The sequence below is a fragment of the Dipodomys merriami genome, unplaced genomic scaffold, assembly GCF_024711535.1.
Source record: "Dipodomys merriami isolate MVZ:Mamm:240054 unplaced genomic scaffold, mDipMer1.0.p SCAF_125, whole genome shotgun sequence".
Classification (NCBI taxonomy): Eukaryota; Metazoa; Chordata; class Mammalia; order Rodentia; family Heteromyidae; genus Dipodomys; species Dipodomys merriami.
In genome coordinates, this window is record NW_027202549.1 from 2902776 (window position 1) to 2929952 (window position 27177).

At 45.9% G+C, this 27177-nt stretch overlaps 1 protein-coding gene across 1 annotated transcript; it reads right to left on the reverse strand.

Annotated features, from left to right (window-relative positions):
* Positions 1 to 1668: 1668 nt before the first annotated feature.
* Slc25a20 (solute carrier family 25 member 20) lies at positions 1669 to 27126 on the reverse strand. Its single transcript, XM_070017721.1, has 9 exons — positions 26890 to 27126; positions 20888 to 20980; positions 19371 to 19498; positions 16079 to 16169; positions 7940 to 8057; positions 5729 to 5801; positions 5273 to 5382; positions 3579 to 3703; positions 1669 to 2504 (listed from the first exon to the last, which is right to left on the reverse strand). The coding sequence occupies exons 1-9, from the start codon at positions 26992 to 26994 to the stop codon at positions 2442 to 2444; spliced, it is 906 nt and encodes a 301-aa protein (XP_069873822.1). The 5' UTR covers positions 26995 to 27126; the 3' UTR covers positions 1669 to 2441.
* Between the last annotated feature and the right edge of the window lie 51 nt (positions 27127 to 27177).

A 27177-nucleotide genomic window follows, 5' to 3' on the forward strand; every position in this document is an offset into this window, starting at 1 on the left:
AAGCCCTAGGACTTAGATCGCCATTTCCAAGTCAGTGAGATAGATAGACATGAGAGGAGTATTTGACCTTCTCAGCAGAGGGAGTTTTTCTTTTTTTTTTTGGTCGGTCTTGGGGCCTGAACTCTGGGCCTGGACACTGTCCCTCAGCTCTTCAGCTCAAGGCTAGCACTCTACCACCTGAACCACAGCATCACTTCTGGCTTTTTCTGACTTATGTGATGCTGAGGAATTGAACCCAGGGCCTCATGTATGCAAGGCAAGCACTCCACCACTGAGCCACCTGCCCAGCCCCTTGTTTTTCTCAAATATCTTCATCTTTTAAAAATGTCGTTTTCATGCTGGCCGCCAGTGGCTCACATCTGTAATCCTGGCTACTCAGGAGGCTGAGATCTGGGGATCATGGTTCAAAGCCAGCTTGTGCAGGAAAGTCTATGAGACCCTTATCTCCAAGAAACCACCAGAAAACCAGAAGTGGTGCTGTGGCTCAAGTGGTAGAGCATTAGCCTTGAGTAAAAAGAGCTCAAAGTCAGGGCCAAGGCCCTGAGTTCAAGCACCAAGACTGAAAAAAAGAAAACATTATTTTCTTCTTGACCATCATTATCTGATCAACTAGAAATAGCTTCCCAAGAATCAACCTGCTTAAGTAGGGAAATCTTCAGCTTTCAGCCAGCTTGGCCCCATCCCCCCACTCCCAGATTGGGGTGGGTCTGTCCTCTCACAGTGATCGTTCTCAAGCCAAAGTCCAAGGCTCTCTGTGGAGCTGCAATGGGGCAAGGAAGTGCCAGAGGAACTAATTGTGACTGCCAGATCAGACAGTGCCAGAAAAGCTCAGCTCCCATAGCTTTGGCTGGTTCTTCCCTGGAGCAGACAAGGACAGCCCAGTGTATGACTCTCCAACTTCCTCCAACCTGTTTCTGGCCATACTTAGTAAAGCCAGGCTGGGTCAGAAAGCACAGTAACATTAAAGCCAGGATTGCTTTTGTCTGCTTAGAACAACCGACTTTTCCATCTGTCAGATAACCACGTGGCTCTGGACAAGGGAGAGAAATGAATAAAAGGATTGGTTACTGATGGCTTCATGCCTGTAATCCTAGCTAAGATCTGAGGATTGAGGTGTGAAGCTAATTTGGGCAGGAAAGTCCATGAGACATTGCCACCTAACAAAAAAAGCCAGAAGTGGAACTGTGGTTCAAGTGGTAGAGTGTTAGCCCTGAGCAAAAAAGCTCAGGGACAGAACACACACACACACACACACACACAGCCTTATGGAGGACACACACACACACACACACACACACACACACACACACACACACACACACACACACACACACACACACACACACACACACACACACACACACACACACACACACACACACACACACACACACACACACACACACACACACAGCCTTATGGAGGCCAGCCTGTCTGATTGCCACATAAGGCTATGTGAAGAGTTACCAATCAAGTCACCCTGTTTAACTTACCTCCCTTGAACAGCTGGGGCAGCCAGTAAACTCTGGCTTTCTCCTTCCCATTAGGACAGTGGCCTAGGGTTCTCCGAGGGGGATGATACTAGATCTCTGACAACTTCTACCAAGGCCACAGGCTACCTTATGAAATGTCCCAGAAGCAAAAGGAAAACAAAAATATGGCACGATGCAAAAATTAGAAACAGTATTTATTGTACCCTGTTAAATGTGGGTGCTCTCATGAGGAAAGAGTGTGCAAAAAGCATTCCTATACCCTTGAGCTTTCACACTTACCCTAGCAGTCTCAGAATGTCCTCATTGTGTGGGAAGAAAAACAAATTCTCCCATCTTCTCCTGGGGAAATTAGGCTACTCCAATTTTATGTATGATTATTTGCTAGCCATAAACATAATCAAAATTCAATGGTTAAACAAGCTATCTCTTCCAAGACATATCTACCCAGACCTCTTGGATGAATATGATGTGGGCCTTAAGTCCACAAGTCCATATTTTTATGTACACCCCAGGATTAGATGACACCTTGTAAATCAATTGAGTGTTCCCAGTTCGGATTTAAACAAGATCTCAGCATCTGATGAGTTGGTTGAAAAAGCATTTGTAAGGCGTCTTCAGTGACAGGCTGATAATCACCTTTTTAGGTGAGGAGGATTTTGGGTAGAGTCGAGAGCCAGCATCTGATCACAGGTGGTTAGCTGGTCTAGAAGCTACGTATTCCATCGTGAGATCCCTTAGAGTGACAAGAGTGAATTCAAGTTTCCAAATGGCATTACCAGGTGGTTATACAAGGTAGAGGATGTCTTTAAGGCAATAGGTTCACCATGTCCATGCATAGAGCTCTGATTCCACCATTCTCCCTCCCCTCACCCCTTCAGAACTGCCAGTCCTGCCCACTGCTTCTCCTCCATGACAGTGTCCAGCATGCAGAAGCCTCAACCTTCTTCCTCACAAGTTGGGGGTGATCCAATTAAGGAACTTCATGGCAACCTCAAAGCCAAGGAAGCAGGCCTAGGGGTGGAGAAGAAGAGAGAAGCCAACAGAAATGGGACCTTTTGAAAGACACCACTACAAAGCACCATGCCTGGTTGGTCATATTAGAACCAGAATCCCCCTCCTAACCCTATTCTCAATGCACATCCAGGAAGCAAGGCAAGTTGGGCCTGGTGGTACACACCTGGAATCCCAGCATTTCAGAGGCAAAGGCAGGAGGATATTGAGTTCAAGGCTAGTCTGGGCTGCAGTAGTGTCAGGTAAGCCAGAGCTACCTAGTGAGAGCCTTTCTTAACCAAAACCCTGAGGAAGGGCTGGGAATGTGGCTCAGTGCTTGAGGGCTTGCCTAGCATGCATGAAGCCCTGGGTTCAATTCCTTAGGACCACATACACAGAAAAAGCTGAGTTCAAGACCCAGGATTGGCAAAAAACAAAACAAATTAAAAAAACCCATGAAAAAAAAAGCAAGTTATACTTTTTTTTTTCTCTGCTCCTGGGGCTTGAACTCGGCCCAGGGTGCTGTCCCTGAGCTGCTTTTGTTCAAGGCTAGTGCTCTACACTTGAGTTGTACTTGGGGCTTTTTGGATAGTTTTTTGGAGATAAGAGTCTCCCAGACTTTCCTGCACATTGGCACTGTCCCTGAGCTGCTTTTGCTCAAGCCTAGCTAGCACTCCACCACTTGAGCCACAGCACCACTTCCAGCTTTTTCTGTTTATGTGGTGCTGAGGAATTGAACTCAGGGCTTCATGCATGCGAGGCAAGCACTCTACCACTATGCCACCTTCCCAGCCCCTCTCTCTCATTCTTAATGGGAAGAAAATACATGTCCTACAACTGCCCATTTCTGATGTCCAGGTCAAAAAAAAAAATCTAAGTCCCAGGTGGGAGGAGGGGGGAAAAAAAAAGAAATCAAAGTTCCAGATCTCAGAGCCCCTCCAAAAGCAATCCTTCTGACAACTTCAGGAAAGCAAGCACATGATACAGCTCTGGCTGAGTCTGAGTATGAATCCCCAATGCTATGCCAGTAGCAAGCAAAATCGTGCACTTACTCTGAGTCCAGAAGGGAAAATACCCTGCTTGCCAGATACTCACTGCATTGGCTGGGAAGGCTCGGATCATCACTGCATTGAACCCTTTGTACAAGGATGTGATTCCTTCATCCCGGATCAACTCTCTGAGCACATCTCGGAAACCATTAGGATATTTTCCAGGAGGTGCTGCAAAGCAGAAGCGAATTTTGAAGGCTTCCAGAAGCTTCTAACCTGACCATGGAAACCTACATAGGAACAACTTAATAGTTTGTCTGCCTTTAGGGTGAGAGGGGGGATGCACCAGAAAGAGAATACCCTAAGGTGAAGAAGTAGTTCATAGCAGAAACCAATAGCTCACATCTATAATCCTAGCTATTAAGGAAGCTGAGATCTGAGAACTGAGGTTTGAAGCCAGCCTGAGCAGATGAATATAAAAGTTTCTTTTTTTTTTTTTAAAGCGAGTCCTGGGGCTTGAACCCAGGGACCGAGCTCTATTCCTGAGCCTCTTTGTGCTCAGGTCAGCACTCTATCACTTGAGTCACAGTGACACTTCTGGCTTTTTCTTTTTTTTTTTTTTTGGCGGGGGGGGTGGAGGGGGAGTCCAGTCATGGGGCCTAAACTCTGGGCCTGGGTGCTGTCCCTCAGCTCTTCAGCTCAAGGCTAGCGCTCTACTACTTGAGCCACAGCGCCACTTCCGGCTTTTTTTCTTTTTGCTTATGTGGTGCTGAGGAATAGAACCTAGGGCCTCAGGCATGCAACGCAAGCACTCTACCACTGAGCCACCTTCCCAGCCCAACTTCTGGCTTTTTCTGAGTCAGAGTCTCACTGACTTTTTTGCTTGGGCTGGCTTCAAACTGCAATCCTCAGATCTCAGCTTCCTGAGTAGCTAGATTACAGGCATGAACCACTGGTCCTGGCTACAAGAGATTTTTTTTTTTGGGGGGGGGGTCGTGGGGCTTGAACTCTGGGCCTGGGCGCTGTCCCTCAGCTCTTCAGCTCAAGGCTAGCGCTCTACCACTTGAGCCACAGCGCCACTTCCGGCTTTTTTCTTTTTGCTTATGTGGTGCCTCATGCATGCAAGGCAAGCGCTCTACCACTGAGCCACCTTCCCAGCCCCATTGATTGATTTATTTTTGCCAGTCTTGGGGCTGAACTTAGGGCCGGGGCTCTGTCCCTGAGATTCTTTTTACTCAAAACTAGTGGCTCTACCATTTGAGCTACAGCTCTACTTCTAGCCTTTTTGGTAGTTTAGTGGAGCTGAGAGTCTTACAGACTTTCCTGCCTGGGTTGGCTTCAAATCACAATCCTAAAATCTCAGCCTCCTGAATAGCTAGGATGACAAGCATGAGTCACCTGTGCCCAGCCACATTTGATTTCTTCTATGACTTATTTTGTGTTTACAGTGATATAAAAACAAAACTTAGGGGTTCCTAGAACACAGATTAAAACTGTGAGGGAGACATAGGTTAGATTTTGCCATGGAGAGTATGTATTCTTCAGGATGTGAAGAGCTCTGTTCCGGGGGCTGGAAATGTGGCTTAGTGGTAGAGTGCTTGCCTAGCATGCATGAAGCCCTGGGTTCCATTCCTCAGGTACCACATACACAGAAAAGGCCGGAAGTGGTGCTGTGGCTCAAGTGATAGAGTGCTAGCGTTGAGCCAAAGAATCTCAGAGACAATGCCCAAGCCCTGAGTTCAAGCCCCAGGACTGGCAAAACAAAAAACAGAACGAAAACAACAACAACAACAAACTCACCCGTCTGGAAGCGAGACTTGAGTACATCTGGGGGAATTGCCACAACCCAGTTGAAGATTCCTGCAACACCTCCAGCCACCAGGATACGAGGTACACTGAGCTCACTGACACTGCAGAACACCAACCACAGCCCCAGTAAGACAAAGGCTGTATAAGTGGCCTTCAGACCATCCCATCCGTAGCAGATGGGAAGGTCACTTAGAGGGAGAAACTGGCTGGAAGGAGGAGGTCCAAGGGCAAGGCTCCATTGACATGGTAGCTGCTGCTCTTTGGAGGAGGTATCATTGCACCTATTTCAAATACTCGCTCTGCTGGGCGAGGCACAGAGTAAGGTGGACCTCAGCAACTGCAAGAGGAAAGTGTAAAATGGAGCAAGAAATAAGATCTACCCAGAGGAAAGGCCCACCCTCCCGTGAGTGGGGAAATCGGCTTCTAAAGTTCTACTGGTGAGCTCACCTCTTCCCTTCTGGGGTAAAGATATTTTTCAGCCATTCATAGGTCATGAAATACATCCCACTGGCAGGAACATCTGTTGAAGCAAGAAAGAGGGGAATTAAAAATTTATAAAAGCCACACCAATTTCTTTCTTTCATTCACTCTTTTTTTTTTTTGCCAGTCCTGGGGCTTGAACTCGGGGCCTGGATACTGTCCCTGAGCTTCTTTTTCTCAAGGCTAGTAGTGCTCTACCACTTGAGCCACAGCGCCACTCCTGGCTTTTCTGTGTATGTGGTACTGAGGAATCGAACCCAGGGCTTTATGCATGCTAGGCAAGCACTCTACCACTAAGCCACATTCCTAGCCCTCATTCATTCATTTTTGTGCTAGTTGCTGTCCCTGATGTTTTTGTGCTCAAGGTTACCACTCTATCACTTGAGCCACAGTTCCATTTTCTTTTTCTTTCTTTTTTTTTTTTTTTTCTTGTCGCTCATGGGGCTTGAACTCTGGGCCTAAGCGCTGTCCCTTCAGAACTTCAGCTCAAGGTGAGCACTCTACCACTTTGAGCTACAGTGACACTTCTGGTTTTCTGGTGGCTTATTGGAGATAAGATTTTCATGGACTTTCCTGCTCAGGCTGGCTTTGAACCAATATCCTCAGATCTGAGCCTCCTGAGTAGCTAGGATTACAGGCATGAGCCACTGGTGCCCAGCTCCACTTTCTATTTATTTCTGTGTGCTGGTACTGGAGCTTGAATTCAGGGCCTGGGCACTGTCTCTTAACTTCTTTGCTCAAAACTGGGACTCTACCACTTGAGCCGTAGCTCTACTTCTAGTTTATTTCTTTTTCACTTCTAGTTTTTTGGTGGTTAATTGGAGATAAGAATCTCAGAGGGGCTGGAAGGTGGCTCAGTGGTAGAGTGCTTACCTTGCATGAATGTGGCCCTGGGTTCAATTCCTCAGCACCACATAAGCAGAAAAAGCTGGAAGTGGTGCTGTGGCTCAAGTGGTAGAGCACTAGCCTTGAGCTGAAGAGCTGAGGGACAGTGCCCAGGCCCAGAGTTCAGACCCTACGACCAGCAAAAAAAAAAAAAAGAATCTCAGAGGGGCTGGAAGGTGGCTCAGTGGTAGAGTGCTTACCTTGCATGCATGAGGCCCTGGGTTCAATTCCTCAGCACCATATAAGCAGAAAAAGCTAGAAGTGGTGCTGTGGCTCAAGTGGTAAAGAGTTCAACCAAAAAAGAAGAAGAAGAAGAAGGAGAAGAATCTCAGAGACTTTTCTGCCTATAGACTTGGAACTATCCTCAGATCTCAACTTCTGGAATAGCTAGGATTACAGGCATGATCTACTGGTAGCCCCTCAGACTTCTTTTTTTTTTTTTTTTTTTTTTTTTTGTCGGTCGTGGGGCTTGAACTCTGGGCCTAGGCACTGTCCCTCAGCTCTTCAGCTCAAGGCGAGCGCTCTACCACTTGAGCTACAGCGCCACTTCCGGTTTTCTGGTGGTTTATTGGAGATAGGAGTCTCACGGTCTCTCCTGCCCGGGCTGGCTTTGAACCGCGATCCTCAGATCTCAGCCTCCTGAGTAGCTAGGATTACAGGCGTGAGCCACCAGCGCCCGGCTTCCCTCAGACTTCTTGTACTTAGAAGAGCTTATCTTGGCACAAGATCATTCGAAGATCCTGAGAAGGTCCAGCAATCACATCTTCTTTGTAATAATGACTTTGCAGCTATCACACACTGCTCAAAAATTGGCATAAGTATAAAAAGCATGTGATATCATTTCATCTTTAAAAATCCACTGCACAAGCCAGACCATGGTGGTTCATGTCTTTAATCCTAGCTACTCAGAAGGCTGAGATCTGAGCATGGTGGTTCAAAGGCAGCCCAGGCAGGAAAGTCAGTGAGACTCTTATCTCCAGTGAACCACTAGAAAACAAGAAATGATGCTGTGACTCAAAGTGGTAGAGTGCTAGGCTTGAGTGAAAGAGCTCAGGGACAGCACTCAGGCTCTAAATTCAAGTCCCATGACTAATTAAAAATAGTTTCCTACATGTAGTCACCCATGATATATCTACTCAAGCAGCCCATGGATATACTCCAAGTACCAGGATATACATTGCTGGTATTACCAGAGCTTTGCCATGTGCCGACGTGAATTGGGTAACCCAGTAAAAGACCTTTTAGTGGCAGATTCTCCTCAGGTGACCACAATTAGAAAGCCTCAAGGATTACCTCTCATTAGAGTGAGCACAGTTCCTTTGTAAAAGCCTCGGATCCCAAACTCCTGATACAGTTTCTTTGCACAGTCCATCGTGCCAGTATACTTGTTTTCCCCTGAAGATGCCTGAATCTGGAATGGATGGAAGAACATGAAATTAGAAACAACACTGAGCCAGGTGTCAGTGCCTCACAACCTCCTTCTCAGGAGGCTGAGATCTGAGGATTGCAATTCGAAGCCAGCCTGGGCAGGAAAGTCCTTGAGACTCTTATCTCTGATTAACCACCAAAAAGTGGTACAGTGCTAGCCAAGAGTAAAAAGAGTTCAGGGACAGCATGCAGGCTTTGAGTTCAAGCCCAAGGACCAGCATTAAAATAGAAAAAAGTAAAAACATTTTATTTAAAATAACAATAATGGGAGTGGGGAATGTGACTTAGTGGTAGAGTGCTTGCCTAGGGTGCATGAAGCCCTGGGTTCGATTCCTCAGTACCACATACACAGAAAAAAATGGAAGTGGTGCTGGGGCACAAGTGGTAGAGGGCTAGCCTTGAGCACAGAGAGGCTCAGGAACAGAACCCAGACCCTAAGTTCAAGCCCCAGGACTGGGGGGAGGGGGGGGGAATAACAATATGAAGCCCGGCACCTGAGTCTCATGCCTGTAGGACTGGCAAAATCCAGGGCTGGCAAAACAAAATAAAACAAAACAAACTGATCTGATACAAGTGCATAAAACAACAGGCTTTGCATATATAAAACTCAAAAGTATTTTTGAGGAACATAAAAGAAGTATTAAAAAGAGAGTCATAGCTAGGAACTGGTGGCTCACATCTGTAATCCTAGCTACTCAGGAGGCTGAGATCTGAGGATCATGGGTAAGACTCCTTCCTGTTTTCTGAGGGTTAACTGGCCTTTCCTGCCTGGCTGGCTTCAAACTACGATCCTCAGATCTTAGCCTCCTGAATAGCTAGGGTTACAAGTGTGAGCCACCAATGCCCAGCTTGGTGGTACCTTTTTATGTGAAGTGGCAGCCAAGGAGACTTCAGCACTTGCCAGGGATCTTGAAAGGCTCAAGGAAGGAGTGAAGACTGAGAACAATCTCATTAATTTGAAGGTGGTGGGGCAGGATGATTCTGGCATGTAATTGAAGCTTAAGAAGCATACACTGAAGCCAGGTGCCGGTGGCTCACGCCTGTAATCCTAGCTACTCAGGAGACTGAGATCTGAGGATCTCAGTTCAAAGCCAGCTCAGGCAGGAAAGACTTTGAGAATCCTATCTCCAATAAAAACCACTAGAAAACCAGAAGTGGTGCTGTAGCTCAAGTGGTAGAGCTGAGGGACAGTGCCCAGGCCCAGAGTTCAAGCCCTATGACTGGCAAAAAAAAAAAAAAAAAAGATGCACTGAGTCAGGCACCAGTGATTCATGCTTGTAATCCTAGCTACTCAGGAGGCTGAGATCTGAAGATTGTAGTTCAAAGCCAGCCCAGGCAGGAAAGGCCATGAAGTTCTTTATCTTCCAATAAACTTCCAGAAAATGGGAAGTGGTGCTGTGGCTCAAGTGGTAGAGTGCTCACCTTGAGCTGGAGAGCTAAGGGCTAGCTCTCAAGCCCCAAGTTCAAGCCCCATGACTGACAAAAAAAAAAAAAAAAGAAGCAGCAGCAGCGGCAGCAGCAGCAGCAGCAGCAGTATACACTGCTTAGTAAACTAAGGAAAGCTCATTGTGAATGGCAGAGTTTGTCAGCAAGTCCAATCAGATTCCAATTTGACAGGCAGCCAATAGATGAAACAGATACACTTGCCTAGCTGAAATGGAGAAGGAAGATACTGTATCCTGGCAGCACACAGGTGGTGTCTGCAAAAAAAAGAAACTTGCTGCCAGTAATCACTCCTGTAATCCTAGCTACTCAGGAGGCTGAGATCTGAGGATCGAGGTTCAAAAAAGCCTCAGAAAGGCTGTGAAACTCTTTTTTTTTTTTTTTTTTTTGGTCCAGTCGTGGGGCCTGAACTCTGGGCCTGGGCGCTGTCCCTCAGCTCTTCAGCTCAAGGCTAGCGCTCTACCACTTGAGCCACAGCGCCACTTCCGGCTTTTTTCTTTTTGCTTATGTGGTGCTGAGGAATCGAACCCAGGGCCTCAGGCATGCAAGGCAAGCCCTCTACCACTGAGCCACCTTCCCAGCCCCCAGGCTGTGAAACTCTTATCTCCAATAAACCACCAGAAAACTGGAAGTGGCACTGTAGCTCAAGTGGTAGAGAGCTAGCCTTGAGCTGAAGTGCTGAGGGATAGTGCTCAGGCCTGAGTTCAAGCCCCATGACCAACCAAAAAAAAGGAAACTTGCTACTTTATTTTAGACCTGTGTTCGTATGTGTGTGTGTGTGTGTGTGTGTGTGTGTGTGTGTGTGTTTCTTTGTGAAGGTAGTGGCTTGTACTATGATCTAAGGTATTGTCCCCTAGTTTTTTCACTCAAGGATAACACTCTACCACTTGAACCATACTCTCACTGCCAGTTTTTGGCTGGTTAATCAGAGATAAGACTCTCACAGAATCTTTCCTACCCAAGCTGGATTTGAACTGCAATGATCAGATCTTAGTCTCCTGAGTAGCTAGGATTACAGGCATGAGCCACCAGTGCCCAACAAGAAAAAGAAAACTGTTTAAAAAAAAAATTGGGGGGCTAGGAAGTTGGCTTAGTGGTAGAGTGCTTGCCTCGCATGCATGAGGCCCTGGGTTCGATTCCTCAGCACCACATAAGCAGAAAAAAGCTGGAAGAGGCGCTGTGGCTAAAGTGGTAGAGTGCTAGCCTTGAGCTGAAGAGCTGAGGGACAGTGCCCAAGCCCAGAGTTCAAGACTCAACACACACACACACACACACACACATACACACACACAGCGCACAAGCCCACAGTTCAAGACCACACACACACACACACACACACACACACACTCACACACACATACACACACACAGCGCCCAAGCCCACAGTTCAAGACCACACACACACACACACACACACACACACACACACACACACACAGCGCCCAAGCCCACAGTTCAAGACCACACACACACACACACACACACACACACAGCGCCCAAGCCCACAGTTCAAGACCACACACACACACACACACACACACACACACACACACACACACACACACACACACACACACACACACACACACACACACACACACACACACACACACACACACACACACACACACACACACAGGTCCTTGGGCTAGAACTCAGGCTCTGCGTACTGGCCCTGAACTTTTGTGCTCAAGGCTACCACTCTACCACTTTGAACCATGGTGCCATTTCCATCTTTTTGGTAGTTAATTGGAGGCAAGAGTCTCACAGACTTTCTTGCCCAGGCTGACTTCGAACTATGATCCTTAGATCTGAGCTTCTAAGTAGCTAGGATTAAAGGTATGAGCCAATGGAGTCTAGGACAAGAAAACTTTTTTTTTTTTTTTGGGTCCGGTCATGGGCCTGAACGGTGGGCCTGGGCGCTGTCCCTCAGCTCTTCAGCTCAAGGCTAGCGCTCTACCACTTGAGCCACAGCACCACTTCCGGTGCCACTTTGGCTTTTTCTGTTTATGTGGTACTGAGGAATCGAACCCAGGGCTTCATGCATGCTAGGCAAGCACTCTACCACTAAACCATCTTCCCAGCCCAAGACTTGCACTCTAATAAGGTTGTAATGCGGCATACAACCTGCTGTAGAGGTTGAATTGGTTTAGGCCTACTAGGACTTTCATCCCTAAGAGTTGGAAGCCAGCATTTTCCTACCCTGTGATCTCGGTGGAGACACCAGCCCTCACTCCCTCACCCAGCAGTAAAAGTGCCCCACCCTCACGTGTCAACATGGAGAACCTAGATCTCTCCCACCACCTAACAGTAATGAGACCACATCCTTTTCTTTCCTGCTTCCATACTGTCAGAGAAACAGGAAGTTTAAATAAAGTACAGAGTTCAACAGAATATGCAAATATTTGGGTTTAAATGGAAATATCACTAGTTTTTTTTTTTTTTTGGTCAATCATTGGGCTTGAACTCTGGGCCTGGGCACTGTCCCTGAGCTCTTTAGCTCAAGGCCAGCACTCTACCACTTGAGCCACAGCACTACTTCTGGTTTTCTGGTATGAATTGGATATAAGAGTCCCATGGCCTTTCCTGCCTGGGCTGGCTTTGAATTGTGATCCTCAGATCTCAGCCTCCTGAGCAGCTATGATTACAGGCCTGAGCCACCAGTGCCCAGCTCACTGGTTAGTATTATCCCCACCTTGGGTCCTCAGCTTCACCTAACCTGAGCTCCTCCCTGCCCTAGAGTTCCTGCCATATAGCTGGCCATTCCCTCTCTCCACCCACATCTACCTTGCATACTCTTACTTCTGCCCTCACTTCCTCCTCCAGACCTACCTTCCACCTGGATAAGGGCAGACTCCATGCTCTCTCTCTCCCGGGGAGATATGGCCCTTCAAATAAGCCTTACAATAATCTTTCTCCTGTGCCTGCCTGCCTTTGCATGGTCCCCTGGGATGGTCGTGAAGGATTCTAATATCACTTATACTCAAAACCAGGAAGATTTCAAACTGAACAATGAAAAAAGACAAGCAATGGAAACACTATGCAGAGAAGAACCAAGCTAGGTGCCAGTGGCTCCAACCTATGAGAAAAGGCTTCTTTTCTTTTCTTTTCTTTTTTTGCTGGTCTTAGGGTTTGCATTCTGGGCCTAGGCACTGTCCCTGAGCTTCTTTAGCTCTACTACTTGAGCCAAGGGTCACTTCCAACCTATTCTATGATTAATTGGAGATAAGAGTCTCATGGACTTTCCTGCCCCCGTTGGCTTTGAATCGCAATCTTCAGATCTCAACCTCCTGAATAGCTAGGATTACAGGCATGAGCCACGAGCACCAGGCTAAAAACTTCTTTTCTATCAAAATTGGTTGTTTAAAAGTTCCTGCTTTGGCCTGGTGGTTAGGCTCTTGTGGCTTATTTTCTTAAGCCAGTATCTGCAAATAAGGAAGGGAAAGAGGAAATGCTTTGTGATAAAGAAGAGTTTTTGAAATGTAACATTTTTGTCTTAACTGGTTGTTTCAACATGGCAGAAGAATTAAGACATGTCTCAAGTTGTTCAAGAAAGTAACATCTGCACTTTGCTGGCTCCTACCTATAATCCTAACTACTGAGGAGGCTGAGATCTGAGGATCACGGTTCAAAGCCAGCCATCTCAGGCAGGAAAGCCCATGAGATTATTATCTCCAATGAACCACCAGAAAACCAGAAGTAGCACTGTGGCTAGAGTGGTAGAGCACTTGCTTGGAGGTGAAGAGCTCAGAGACAGTGCCCAGGCCCAGAGCCAAAGCCCCACAATTGATAAAACAAAAAAACATACACCCTCTGCTACTTTCTTTTTTCTTTTTCTTTTCTTTCTTTTTTTGTTGGTCTTGGGGCTTGAACTCTGGGCCTGAGCGCTGTCCCTCAGCTCTTCAGCTCAAGGCGAGTGCTCTACCACTTGAGCCACAGAGCCACTTCTGTGCATGGGCTGGCTTTGAACCACCATGTTCTTCAGATCTCAGCCTCCTAAGTAGCTAGGATTATCTCAAATGCTTTTTCTTTTTGTCAGAGATAGGGCTTGAACTCAGGACCTGGGAGCTGCCCTTGAGTCCCCCCCTATCCCTCTCAAGGCTAGTGCTCTACCACCTTGAACTACAGGTCTACTTCCAGTTTTACAGTAGTTAATTAGAGATAAGGGTCTCTTGGACTTTCCTTCCTGGGCTGGCTTCCAACCTCAATCTCTCAATCCTCAGGTCAGCCTCCAGAGTAGTTAGGATTACAGGTGTCAGCCACCAGCGCTGGTTCTCAAAGACTTTTAATAAATGCATCCTACCCTTTAGAAACTAGCCAATCATGAGCACATTATGAACCTGAGCTCAGCCAATATGAACAGAGGGGCAGGGCCTGTTGTGTTAGGGATCAGAAGGGAGCTGCCTAACTGTTCTGTGTGCTTGCTTGTCAGATTTTTGGCTGACGGTCACCCTTCACAGAAGTAAACTTTGCCTTGCTGAGTCCCTTTCAAGATGGTTTCCTTATTTCTAAACAATACCCTAACATCCTGAGCTGTTTCTAACATGCCTGTAAATATTAGCTACTCAGGAGGCTTAGATCTCAAGCATCAAAGTTCAAAGCCATCCTAGGCAGAAAAGTCCAGGAGATGCTTATATACAATTAACCAGAAAAAAGATAGAAGTGGAGCTGTGGGTCAAGAGGTAGAGCACTAGCCTTGAGCAAAAATAAAAACAAAGAGGCTGGGAATGTGGCTTAGTGGTAGAGTTCTTGCCTAGCATGCATGAAGCCCTAGGTTCGATTCCTCAGTACCACATAAACAGAAAAAAAAAAAAAAAAAAAAAAAGGCCAAAAGTGGCATGGTGGCTCAAGTGGTAGAGTGCTAGCCTTGAGAAAAAAAGCTCAGGGACAGTGCCCAGGCCCTGAGTTCAAGCCCTAGGACTGGTGGCAATCAATCAATCAATCAATATTAAAACCAAGTGCCTATATTCCTAACTATTCAGGAAGCTGACATGTGAAGATCATAGTTTGAAGCTAGCCCAGGCAGGAAAGTCCATGAGACTCTTATCACAATAAACTACTGAGAAAAAGCCAGAAGTCATGTGGTTCATATGGTAGAGTAGCTAGCATCCAGGCCTAGAGTTTAAGCCCCAGGACCAGCAAAAGCAAAAACAAAATCAACGTTAAGAATGCAACTACTATTCTGCCTAGCAACCATATTATTAGGCAATTACTTCAGAAAAAAATGACATTCTCTTACATAAATCTCTGAATATTTATAACATCTTTATTCATAATAACTCAAACTAAAAAGAACACAGATGTCCTTCAAACAATAAATGGTTAAAATGCAGTACATCCAAGCCACAAATACAACTCAGCAGGAAAACAAAAATGAATGAACTACTCATATATGCATCAATCTGAATGAAATCTCCAGAAAATTAGGCTGTTAAAAAAAAAGGCATGCCGGGCGCCGGTGGCTCACGCCTGTAATCCTAGCTACTCAGGAGGCTGAGATCTGAGGATCACGGTTCAAAGCCAGCCCGGGCAGGAGAGACCGTGAGACTCCTATCTCCAATAAACCACCAGAAAACCGGAAGTGGTGCTGTAGCTCAAGTGGTAGAGTGCTCGCCTTGAGCTGAAGAGCTGAGGGACAGCGCCCAGGCCCAGAGTTCAAGCCCCACGGCCGACAAAAAAAAAAAAAAAAAAAAAAAAAAAAAAAAAAAAGGCAATCTGAAAGTTTCCACATTGGAGTCTGGGTCCTTTCTCTTAGCTTTTTGACTCAAGGCTAGCACTCTACTACTTTGAGCCACAGCTCCACTTTTGGTTTTCTGATGCTTTATTGGAAATAAGAGTCTTAGGCACTTTCCTACCCTGGCTGGCTTTGAACTGTGATCCTCAGATCTCAGCCTCCTGAGTAGTTAGGATCACAGGCATGAAGCTATCAGTACCTAGTCATTTAAATATTCTTGAAATGGCAAAATTATAGAATGGAATATATTGCAAAGGCATTAGGCTTTCAGACAATTGCTAGGGATATGCCAAACTCAGGCATGAGCAGCCTCCCACACCTCTGATGAAACATGACTCACCTTTTAGTTTACAAAGTAATTAATGGATAGATCTGGGCTGATGCCTCATGATAGTTTGTTAATTTGCTACACTATTACATATATATATATATTACATATATATATATTACATATATATATATATTATTTATTTATTTATTTGCCAGTACTGGGGTTTGAACTCAGGGCCTGGGGCACTGTCCCTGAGCTTCTTTGGCTCAAGGCAAGCACTCTACCACTTGAGTCACAGCACCACTTCTGGCCTTTTCTGTTTATGTGGTACTGAGGAATCGAACCCAAAGCTTCATTCTACCACTAAGCCACATTCCCAGCCCACTATGATATTTCTTGATTCTATTGCTATTGCTTCTGTGTTCCTGAAACCCTTGTTTTGTACAACACTAACTAACCTAAAGCCAGTATTAAGGGTTGAAAGGTCATTAAAATACATACAAAATTCTATACTGAATAGAAAAAGCTTGCTTCCTCTTCCCAATCCCACCCTTACCTGTAATAAGCACTTGATTCGTTCTCCAGGGGTCATGATTCCTGTGGTAAACACACCAGATAACATTCCAGCTGCAAACAGCTGGGGATAGCTGCATGAAAACACACACACACATATACACAAAAACAAATATTGTGATTATTCACCAAGGACAGAGGTAATTCCAGCAGAGATGATTTTGGACTTGGATTGAAAAGAAATATAGGGCTGGGAAGGTGGTTCAGTGGTAGAGTACTTGGCTTGCATGCATGAGGCCCTGGGTCCGATTCCTCAGCACTACATAAGCAGAAAAGGCCAGAAGTGGCGCTGTGGCTTCAGTGGTACAGTGCTAGCTGAAGAGCTGAGGGACAGCACCCAGCCTCAGAATTCTGGCCCCAAGACCGACCAAAAAAAAAAAAAAAAGAAAGAAAGAAAGAAAAGAAAAGAAAAAGAAAAGAGAAATACAGCCACAAATAAATCCAATTTCAAACAAAAGCCAAGTTCTGGGTATATACTGGTATTAAGTTTCCTATAGCAATTGTCTCAGTGTCAAGAGCAATGGGAGCCTAGCCTTGAGGCCTAGTCTCATTAGGAACACACTCAGAATCCCTTATCAAAAGGAGAAGCATTAGATGGGCTGGGAAGGTGGCTCAGTGGTAGAGTGCTTGCTTTACATGCATGGGACCCTGGGTTTGATTCCTCAGCGTCACATAAACAGAAAAAGCCAGATGTGATGCTGTGGCTCAAGTGGTAGAGCACTAGCCTTGAGCTGAAGAGCTAGGGGACAGCGCCCAGGCCCAGGATCCATGATCAACAAAAAGTAAATAAATAAATAAATAAATAAATAAAGGAGAAACATTAGAGTAAGACATGGTTTTTCCCCCCTGAGCCTGCTGTATTCCATCATTATGAACAAGTTGTTATCCTTCTAAGAGCCTTGTTTATCTGCAGAATGCTAGGTTACTGGGGGAAAGCCAGTAACCTAAGATCTTGAATGAGTTCCCCTCCAATCTAACTTCTCTTGCTCTACCATGGGCCTGAGAACATTCTCAGCCAAGACTCAAGCAGGACAGCTTCAAGGTCAGCCATCTCTATGGGCAGAGGCTGGTTGCTACTTGCAAGGACTATGCCTTATAATGCTGAGAAAAAGCCAGACACCAGTGGCTCACATGTGTAAATCCTAGATACTCAGGAGACTGAGATCTGAGTAGTGTGATTCAAAGCTAGCCTAGGCAGGAAATCCTGTCAAATTTTTTTTTTTTTTTTTTTTTTTGCCAGTCCTGGGTCTTGATACAGAGCCTAGGCACTGTCCCTGAGCTTCTTTTGCTTAAGGCTAACACACTACCACTTGAGCCTTGGTGCTACTTCTAGCTTTTTCTACTGATGTGGTACTGAGGAATCAAACCCAGGGTTCATGCATGCTAGGCAAGCACTCTACCACGAAGCCACATTCCCAGCCCTTGTATTCATTATTTCAATCAGATCCCTATGACTTAGCAAATAGAGTTGACAAACCTCACAAACTGGTTTGGATGTGTGAGGACTCTGAAAACTAAGTCTTCAAGCCAGACTCATCCAAAAGGAGTCCAATATACAAAGGTCAAAGTTGCCAAATAGATGTATGGAATGTCGTCATTGTTTCTTTGCTTTAGCTAGGACACCAGGATTTTTGTTTTGTTTTGTTTTTGTGACTTAAACTCAGGGCCTAGAGAATGTCCTTGAACTTATTTGGTTCAAGGCCTAGCATTCTACCACTTGAACCATGGTACCAATTCCAGCATTTCTTTTTTTTGGGGGGGGGTCAGTCATAGGTCTTGAACTGAGGGTGTTGTCCCTGAGCTCTTTTGCTCAAGGCTACTGGTCTAGCACTTAGGAGTCCCAGTGCCACTTCTGGTGGTAATTTGGGGATAAGAGTCTCATGGACTTTCCTGCCTGGGTTGGCTTTGAACAACGATCTTCAGATCTCAGTCTATGGAGTGGCTAGGATTATAGGCATGGGCCACTGGTGCCTGGCCAGAGAACACCAGTTTTGTGGGTTGTTTTTTTTTTTTTTTTTTTTTTTGCCAGTCCTGGGGCTTGAACTCAGTGCCTGGGCACTATCACTGAGCTGCTTCTGTTCAAGGTTAGAACTTGAACCACAGTGCCACTTCTGGCTTTTTCTGTGTATGTGGTACTGAGGAATTGAGCCCAGGGCTTCATGCATGCTGAGCAAGCACTCTACCACTAAGCCACAATCTCAGCCCCCCCTGCACTCTTCCCAAGGAGGGAACACTAGCTATCTCAGTTACATAGGCTGACTATTAAATAATCAAGACATTTGATTTCATACACAGCCAGCTTCACACTGCTTATCCCCAAAAGGAGTCTTCTCAACAGCTGAATTGACCCCTATGAAACCAATAAGTGCTCTTCTTGCCAGGATGTCTAACCTTAGGTTGGGCACATTTAAAGTTCTGGGACTGGAGATTTTTTTTTTTTGGGGGGGGTCAGTTGTGTAGCTTCAACTCAGGGCCTGGGTGCTGTCCCTGAGTCTCTTTGTGCTCAAGAGTAGCACTCAATGACTTGAATCACAGCACCACTTCTGTGTTGTTGTTGTTATTTTTTTCCAGTCTTGGGGCCTGAACTCTGGGCCTGGGCGCTGTCCCTCAGCTCTTCAGCTCAAGGCTAGTGCTCTACCACTTGAGCCACAGCACCACTTCCAGCTTTTTCTGCTTATGTGATGCTGAGCAATCGAACTCAGGGCCTCATGCATGCAAGGCAAGCACTCTACCACTGAGCCACCTTCACAGCCCCTACTTCTGGTTTTTGAGTGGTTAATTGAACTGTGATCCTCAGATCTTAGCCTTTTGAATAGCTACGATAACAGGCGTGAGCCACCAGTACTGAGCACTAGAGACTTTTTTTTTTGGAATGTGTACCATATACCATCCTATTCTACTGCTCTTCACCCCCATTTTTGGGTGGTTTCTCTGGGTGTTCTGAAGGAAACTAAGATACTTTTTCCTTTTTTTTGGTGCTGGTCCTGGGGCTTGAGCTTCATTTGCTCAAGTCTACCACTTGAGCCATAGCATAATTTCTGGCTTTTTCTGTGTATGGTACTGAGGAATCAAACCCAGTGCTTCATGCCTGCTAGACAAGCACTCTTACCACTGAGCCACATTCCCAGCCCCAAGTAAGATACTTCTTTCATGTGAAACTCAGCTCTAGGGGCCAAAGGCACTTTTACTGCCAGTTTGTCAATGTTATTTCCCTTTAACTATGTCATAACACCAAAGAGAACAGCACTGGGTGCCCCAGGCCGATGAATACTCACTTGAGCACATCTTCTGGGGATTTCTGCTGTAGTCTCTTCCCCAAACCAAACCCAAAGAAGCACACAGCAAACATGGGTGTGACCCCAATGATGGGTGCAGCCATACCCCGGTAGAGTCCTGTGATGCCCTGTAAGAAACCATAAAAGCAGAATCTATATACAACCACCACCACCCTTAATGGTGTGTGTGTGTGTGTGTGTATGTGTGTGTGTGTGTGTGTATGTGTGTATGTGCTGGTGCTTCCAGGCCTTGAACTCAAGGCCTGGGCACTGTCCCTGAGCCTTTTTTTCTCAAGGCTAGCAGTCTACCTCTAGCAGAGCTTCACTTCTAGCTTTGTTGGTGATTAACTGGAGATAAAAAGGCTCAGGGACTTGACTGCCAAGAGTGGTTTCGAACCATGATCCTCAGATCTCAGATTAGGATTGAACTCATGGGCTTAAGGATAATCAGGCTTTAGCTTCCTAAGACACTAGGGCTACAAACATGTGTCACTGTACCCGTTTTAAGAAGTGGGAAGCCGGGTGCAGGTGGCTCATGCCTGTAATCCTAACTACTCAGGAGGCTGAGATCTGAGGATCTTGGTTCAAAGCCAGCCTGGGCAGGAAAGTCTGTGAGATTCTGATCTCCAATCAACCACCAGAAAACCAGAAGTGCCACTGTGGCTCGAGCAGTAGAGCACTCCCCTTGAGCTGAAGAGCACAGGGATAGTGCCTAAGCCCAGAGTTCAAGCCTCATGACCAACAAAAACAAAAACAAAAACAAGAATTGGTCTTATAGCCGGGCACTGGTGGCTCATGCCTGTAATCCTAGCTCCTCAGGAGGCTGAGATCTGAGGATCACGGTTCAAAGCCAGCCCAGGCAGGAAAAGTCTATGAGACTCTTATCTCCAATTAACCACCAGAAAACCGCAAGTGGCACTGTGGTTCAAAGTGGTAGAGCTCTTGCTTTGAGCTGAAGAGCTGAGGGAGAGCGTCTAGGCCCAGAGTTCAAGCCCCATGACCAACCAAAAAAAAAAAAGAAGAAGAAAAAAAGGATTGGCTCAAGTGGTAGAGCACTTGCCTAGCACAGCAGAGTCTCTGGATTCCATCCTCAGTACTAAAACAAATAAACAAATCAGTAGCTAGAATTATCAAACTCTAGGACAGATAGCGATAGAAAGATACAGGGTAGCAGTGAGTACCCTGTAGAAAAGCTAAAACCCCAGCAGATTTACACAAAATTGTCATATCCCTTGGGAGTAAGCATAGTAAATAAAACCCCTGAATATGGTCCTCTGAGTAAGATTCACTAGATACAATACCTCTACTTTTTTTCTTTTGCCAGTCCTGGGACTTGAACTCAGGACCTGGGCACTGTCCCTGAACTTCTTTTGCTCAAGATGAACACTCTTTTACTACTTGCTCCACAGTGCCACTTCCAGCTTTTTCTGTTTATGTGGTACTGAGGAATTGAGCTTCATGCATATTAGGCAAGCAGTCTACTACTAAGCCACATTCCCAGCCCCTAGATACCATACCTCTTTTATAAGAGTCTTTCGGAAACAGTCAAAGGTGCCAGAGTACATGGGAGGCTGTCCAGGTAAACTTGGTGGTTGTGTCTGCAGCCGGACCTGAAACCAGAAAGAAGTTAAAATGAATCAGCTTATAGACTCAGAACTGCTAGTAATAGTCCATCTGTCTGTCAAATTAAACGGGAAATTTTGTACCTTTAAGCTTATAGATTTAGACTTAGCTCACTGGTACTGGTACTTCATTCCTTTTTTTTAATTGATAAATAATATCCCCTTGTACACTATATTTTGTATATCTATGTATCAGTTGATCATGATCACACGGTGATTTCAGGAGGAACTGAATCAGTAGAAAATATGTATCTTCGGGCTGGGAAGATGGCTCAATGGTAGAGTGCTTGCCTTGCATGCATGAGGCTCTGGGTTCAAGCCAGGACTGGTTAAAAAAAAAAAATCAAGCCGGGCACTGGTGGCTCATGCCTGTAATCGTAGCTACTCAGGAGGCTGAGATCTGAGGATCTCGGTTCAAAGCCAGCCCGGGCAGGAGAGACCTTGAGACTACTATCTCCAATAAACCACCAGAAAACAGGAAGTGGTGCTGTAGCTCAAGTGGTAGAGTGCTTGCCTTGAGCTGAAGAGCTGAGGGACAGCGCCCAGGCCGAGTTCAAGTTCCACGACCGACAAAAAAAAAAAAAAAAAAAAAAATCAGCTCATGGGAAGTATGGAAGATGAGAAATCCCAAGATCTGCGGTCAGCAATCTAAAAGACCATAAAAGAGCTAAGTTCAGTTTAAGGCACACAAAAAAGAGACTGATATTTTAGTTTTAACAGGAAGGTAGGACAAGTTCCCTTATAAGTCTAAGGAATGTCAGCCTTTGCTTCTATACCAGTCTATACAGGTCCAATAGGTTTTAAGTAAGCTTCCACTGATTCAAATATTTGACATATAAAGCTAAGTGTCACAGGTAATGCTAAATGGCAACTAAAATGTCAATTCTAAACTGCTTTTTTTGAAAGTCCTGGGGCTTGAACCTCTGGAACTGGGCACAGTCCCTAAGCTTCTTTTGCTCAAGGCAAGTGCTCTACTACTTGAGCCACAGCACCACTTCTGGATTTTGTTTTTCTTTTGAGTAGTGTACTGAAGAGAAGAGTCTCATGGAGTTTCCTGCCTGGCCTGGCTCAGAATGGCAATCCTTAGATCTAAGCCCCATGAGTAGCTAGTATTACAGGCAGGAGCCATGGGTACCTGGTTGAATATTGCTTCATGTGCTCATTTTTTTTTTTTTCCCTGTTGGTCATGGGGCTTGGGCACTGTCCCTGTGCTCTTCAGCTCAAGCATTTCCGGTTTTCTAGTGGCTTTTATTGGAAAGTCTCAGGGACTTTCCTGCCTGGGCTGGCTTTGAACCATGATCCTCAGATCTCAGCCTCCTGAGAAGCTAGGATTTTAGGTGTGAGCCACAGCACCTGGCTCATGTGCTCATTTGTATTTTCCTCCTCCTCCTCCTCTTCCTCCTCCTCCTCTTCTTCTTCTTTTTGTTGGTTGTAGGGCCTGGGAGCTGTCCCTCAGCTCTTTAGTTCAAGACTAGGGCTCTACCACTTGAGCCACAGCGCCACTTCTGGCTTTTTCTGCTTATGTGGTCCTGAGGAATCAAACCCAGGGCCTCATGCATGCAAGGCAAACACTCTACCATTGAACCACCTTCCTAGCCCCCCTTTTTTTTTTTTTTTTTTTGTCAGTCCTTGGGCTTGAACTCATAGCCTGGGCACTGTCCCTGAGCTTCATTTGCTCAAGGCTAGTATGCTACCACTTGAGCCACAGCACCACTTCCGGCTTTTTCTGTTTATGTGGTGCTAAGGAATTGAACCTAGGGCTTCATGCATGCTAAGTAAACACTCTACCAGTAAGCCAACTTCCCAGCCTGTATATCTTCTTTAGAGAAAGTTCTATTTAGATCCTTTGTTACTGAGTTTTGTTTTTTTTTGTCAGTTGTAGGGCCTGAATTCTGGGCCTGGGTGCTGTCCCTCAGCTCTTCAGCTCAAAGTTAGTGCTCTACCACTTGAGCCACAGCGCCTCTTCCGGCTTTTTCTGCTTATGTGGTGCTGAGGAATCGAACCCAGGGCCTCATGCATGGGAGGCAAGCACTCTGCCACTGAGCCACCTTCCCAGCCCTTGTATTTTTTTTATATCTTCTAGATGCCAGTTAATTTATTAAATATAATCTCATGCAAGATTCTGAACCAGATCATACATTCAAGGTGTTTCCTAAAACTTGACTCAAAAAGATTGTGAGAGTAAAAAAAAAAAAAAAGATTGTGAGAGTTAATGAATGTTTCTTGTTTTAACCCACCAAGTCTTAGGGAAAATTGTTATATTGTAATTGATAACTGATGTGAAGTTTTTTCTTCTACAATATTTTCCTGGATGTATTTCCTGCATCCTGTTCTTCAGCTTCAAATCTTTCTGAAGATTGCTATTATACTAACTTTTCCAAAACACCTTTTTCAATACATTGTTCCTTTATTTTCTGGTCCTGGGGCTTGAACTCAGCGCTTGGGTACTGTCCCTTAGCCTTTTTGCTCAAAGTTAGGGTTCTACCATTAGAGCCACATCTCCACGTCTGGCTTTTTGGTGATAAATTGGATATAAAGGGTTTTGTGGAGCTTGGTGTCCAGCCTGGCTTTGAACCTTGATCCTCATATCTCAGTCTCCTGAATAGCTAGGATTACAGGTATAAGCCACTGGTACCCGGCTCTGTCTGAGACTTTATTTTTTTTGGGTCTGGTCGTGGGGCCTCAACTCTGGGCCTGGGCACTGTCCCTCAGCTCTTCAGCTCAAGGCTAGCGCTCTACCACTTGAGCGACAATGCCACTTCCGGCTTTTTTCTTTTTGCTTATGTGGTGCTGAGGAATTGAACCAAGGACCTCAGGCATGCAAGGCAAGCGCTCTACCACTGAGCCACCTTCCCAGCCCCTCTGTCTGATGATGATGATGATCATGATGATTTTGTCGGTCATGGGGCCTGAACTCTGGGCCTGGGCACTGTCCCTCAGCTCTTCAGCTCAAGGCTAGCCCTCTATCACTTGCGCCACAGTGCCACTTCTGGCTTTTTCTGCTTATATGGTACTGAGGAATTGAACCCAGAGCCTCATGAATGCAAGGCAAGCATTCTACCACTGAGCCACCTTTCCAGCCCATGTTTGATTATTTTTTGAGACAGAGTTTTACTATGCAGCTGATGTTGGCCTCAAACTCATGATCTCCCTGGCTGAGCCTCTCAAGTGTTGGAACTACAGAGTTACATCATTATCCTTGCCCCCACCTCCCCACCTTCCTTTTTTTTTTTTTGTCAGTCCTGGGACTTGAACTCTGGGCCTGAGCTTCTTTTTGCTCAAGTCTAACACTCTACCACTTGAGCCAGAGCGCCACTTCTGGCTTTTTCTGTGTATGTGGTACTGAAGAATAGAACTCAGGGCTTTATGCATACTAGGCAAGCACTCTACCACTAAGCTACATTCCCACCCTCCTCCCCCTTCCCCAAGCTGGTCTTATTTCATATTCTGATTCTGTACTTGCCAGCCCATACTTGTTCTGACTCCAATTAATCATGTGTTAAGAGACTTAATCTTTAGGTATAACAGTGTTGGGAGGTGAGCTTTATTGGAGGTGTTTAGTTCATAAGGGTTCTGCCTTCATAAATGAGTTAATACCAGTTATAAAAAGGCTTAAGATTTGAGTTTGATCTCTTGCTCTTTCATCTTTCACCATAAGATGACACAGCAGGATGGGTCTGGCTAGATATAGGCCTATGGACTTTGGACTTTCCAAACCTCTAGAACTATAAAAAAATAAATCTACGTTCATCACCTACCAGTTTCAGGCATTCTGTAATAGCAGCACATGCCAAACTGTGTAAATCTTATTCTTCTATTCAGAATTCAATCACCCCTTCAATTCCTGCCTAATGTCACCTTCCATAAGGTTCTGCCCCTCAAGTTCCCAATTCTGTAGTGTTTCAGGACCACAGCTCCTTTGCCTTGAACTTCTTTTCTTTCTTTCTTTTTTTTTTTTTGTCAGTCGTGGGGCTTGAACTCTGGGCCTAGGCTCTGTCCCTGAGCTCTTCAGCTCAAGGCTAGCACTCTACCACTTGAGCCACAGTACTACTTCTGGCCTTTTCTGCTTAGGTGGTGCTGAGAAATCAAACCCGGGGCCTCTTGCCCTCTACCACTGAGCCACCTTCCCAGCCCCGTGCCTTGAACTTTTGAAAAGTATCTTCAAGGTCAGACTTTATTTGGGGGCCTGCCTAGTTTCCTGAGGTCAAAAGGGCTGCAGTCAGTAATCTTCAGTTTTGGTGTAGACTACTCTGAGTTGTCACAATGCCAGCAGATATTTTCAGTCATTTATAATTTGGTACACAGGTCACTGGGCCTTTCCTGAGGGTAAAACCAAGGACAAGAGGATATAAAAGTAGGAGCACAATTTATGTATGGCTCAAATAAGGGGCTGGGAATGTGCCTTAGTGGTAGAGTGTTTGCCTAGCATGCATGAGGCCCTGGATTCAATTCCTGAGTACCACATAAACAACAACAAAAAATACATATACACACATACAAATTCTCAAATAAGGGGCTTTGGTTTTCATTTCTTTCTTTTTTAAAGCCTCAGATGCTGAGCTCTAACGAGATCTCTACCTCTATGGACTGAGGGCAGAAATAGAGGTTATTTGCTCTTTACTAGAAGCACTAATATACACATAGCATTTACCATCTGCAAAACACTGATTGCATGTTGCCCAATGTCCTGACCCAGGTGCTTTAATCCTTGCTCTTGCTATAGAATGAACCCAGTATGAGTTCTACCTCAAGGCATTTTCTCCCTTAAATGAAAGGCATCAAAGGAGACTGTTGCCCAAGCCTGCCAAGAGGGAAAAAAAAACTATGAAACTATTTTTCTGCAGAGCAACTGGATCCAGTATCTTATGTATTTTTTCAAGTCTGTATCTAGAGACAGGATAGAAATCTATAACGAAGCATCAAATGCAAAGTCAGAGGACATGGACTTTGGTCTCCAGCAAGCTGTGGCTGAAAGTGTTTTGAGGAGAAGAGTGGAGGAGTGAGGTAAGAAAGATCAAGGAAAGAGCCCTGTTGAATTTCCTCTCTCCCACAGAGAGGTTTGACCCTGGGAGACTTCATCTGGGAGTTGTGAACATGAGGCTGGCCTCAGGTAAAGCTGGGCATCTGCTTTTCTTGGAAATAACTCAGTCCAGTCCCTAAGGATATTTTTGCTTCATCCAGGGATCCTGTATGTAATAGACTTTTCAGGCTACCATGGGGTGATCTAGGCTGAAAATGGCCAAGTGCCTTGGACAGGGAAAGGAGAGGGAGAGGGAGACAGAGAGAGAGAGGGAGGGAGAGAGGGAGGGAAGAGGGAGAGAGGGAGGAGGGGAAGGAGGGAGGGAGGGAGAGAGAGAGAGAGAGAGAGAGAGAGAGAGAAAGTTGGCAATGAGATATTGGTCCCAGACAAGTATCTCAGATTATGTCATCTCTGCCTTTGTCTTCCTGGGGCAAGTTTTTACTGGGGGCCGCTTTCAACCTTTAGGGTAAAATGTTAGGAATCAGCCGGAATCAGAGCTCTGGGGAGAGACACATTTCCTTTCCCCTGACTGTGGGCCACAGCAATAGGAGCTTTGATGTGGTGGTTTAAGGACTCCCCCACTTGGCACTGGGTGGCTTTTTGAGGCGCCAGCGACAGCTTCTACCCACATCCTTGAGTGACTGTCTAGATTGGTTTTTTTTATTTGTGATCCAGGGGTAACTCGAATCCAGACTCCGTGCTCATGTGTGTTATACACTTTCCCAACACTCCTTAGGTTTCTTATCGAATCTTATATACCCCCCCTCCCTTACTTCCCCGCCCTCCCCCCCCCATTCTGTCCAGAGCCCACGTCTGGCAGGAAGGACCCTGATTTCCGGGCCTCCTCCCCGAGCCCGCATCCCACACCCTAGCGCACCTTGACCGTGTCCAGAGGGTGCCCCACGAACACCAGGCACACGCCGCCAAAGCCGCCGGCCAACAGGTTCTTGAGCGGGCTGATGGGTTTCGGCTCCTTTGCCATGGTCTGTCGTCTTGACAGTCGGCCTGTCAGTTCCCGGGCGGTCTTGCTCGGGTGCCCAGCAGCACCTCTGGCACCGCCGACCTTTCGCCTACTTTAGGGTAGGCGGGGCCATAAGCCCGGGGCAGGTCGGGAGGAGGTACCTAATAGTCCGCCCAGCCCGGGCTTCCGCCGCGGGAGCCGCTT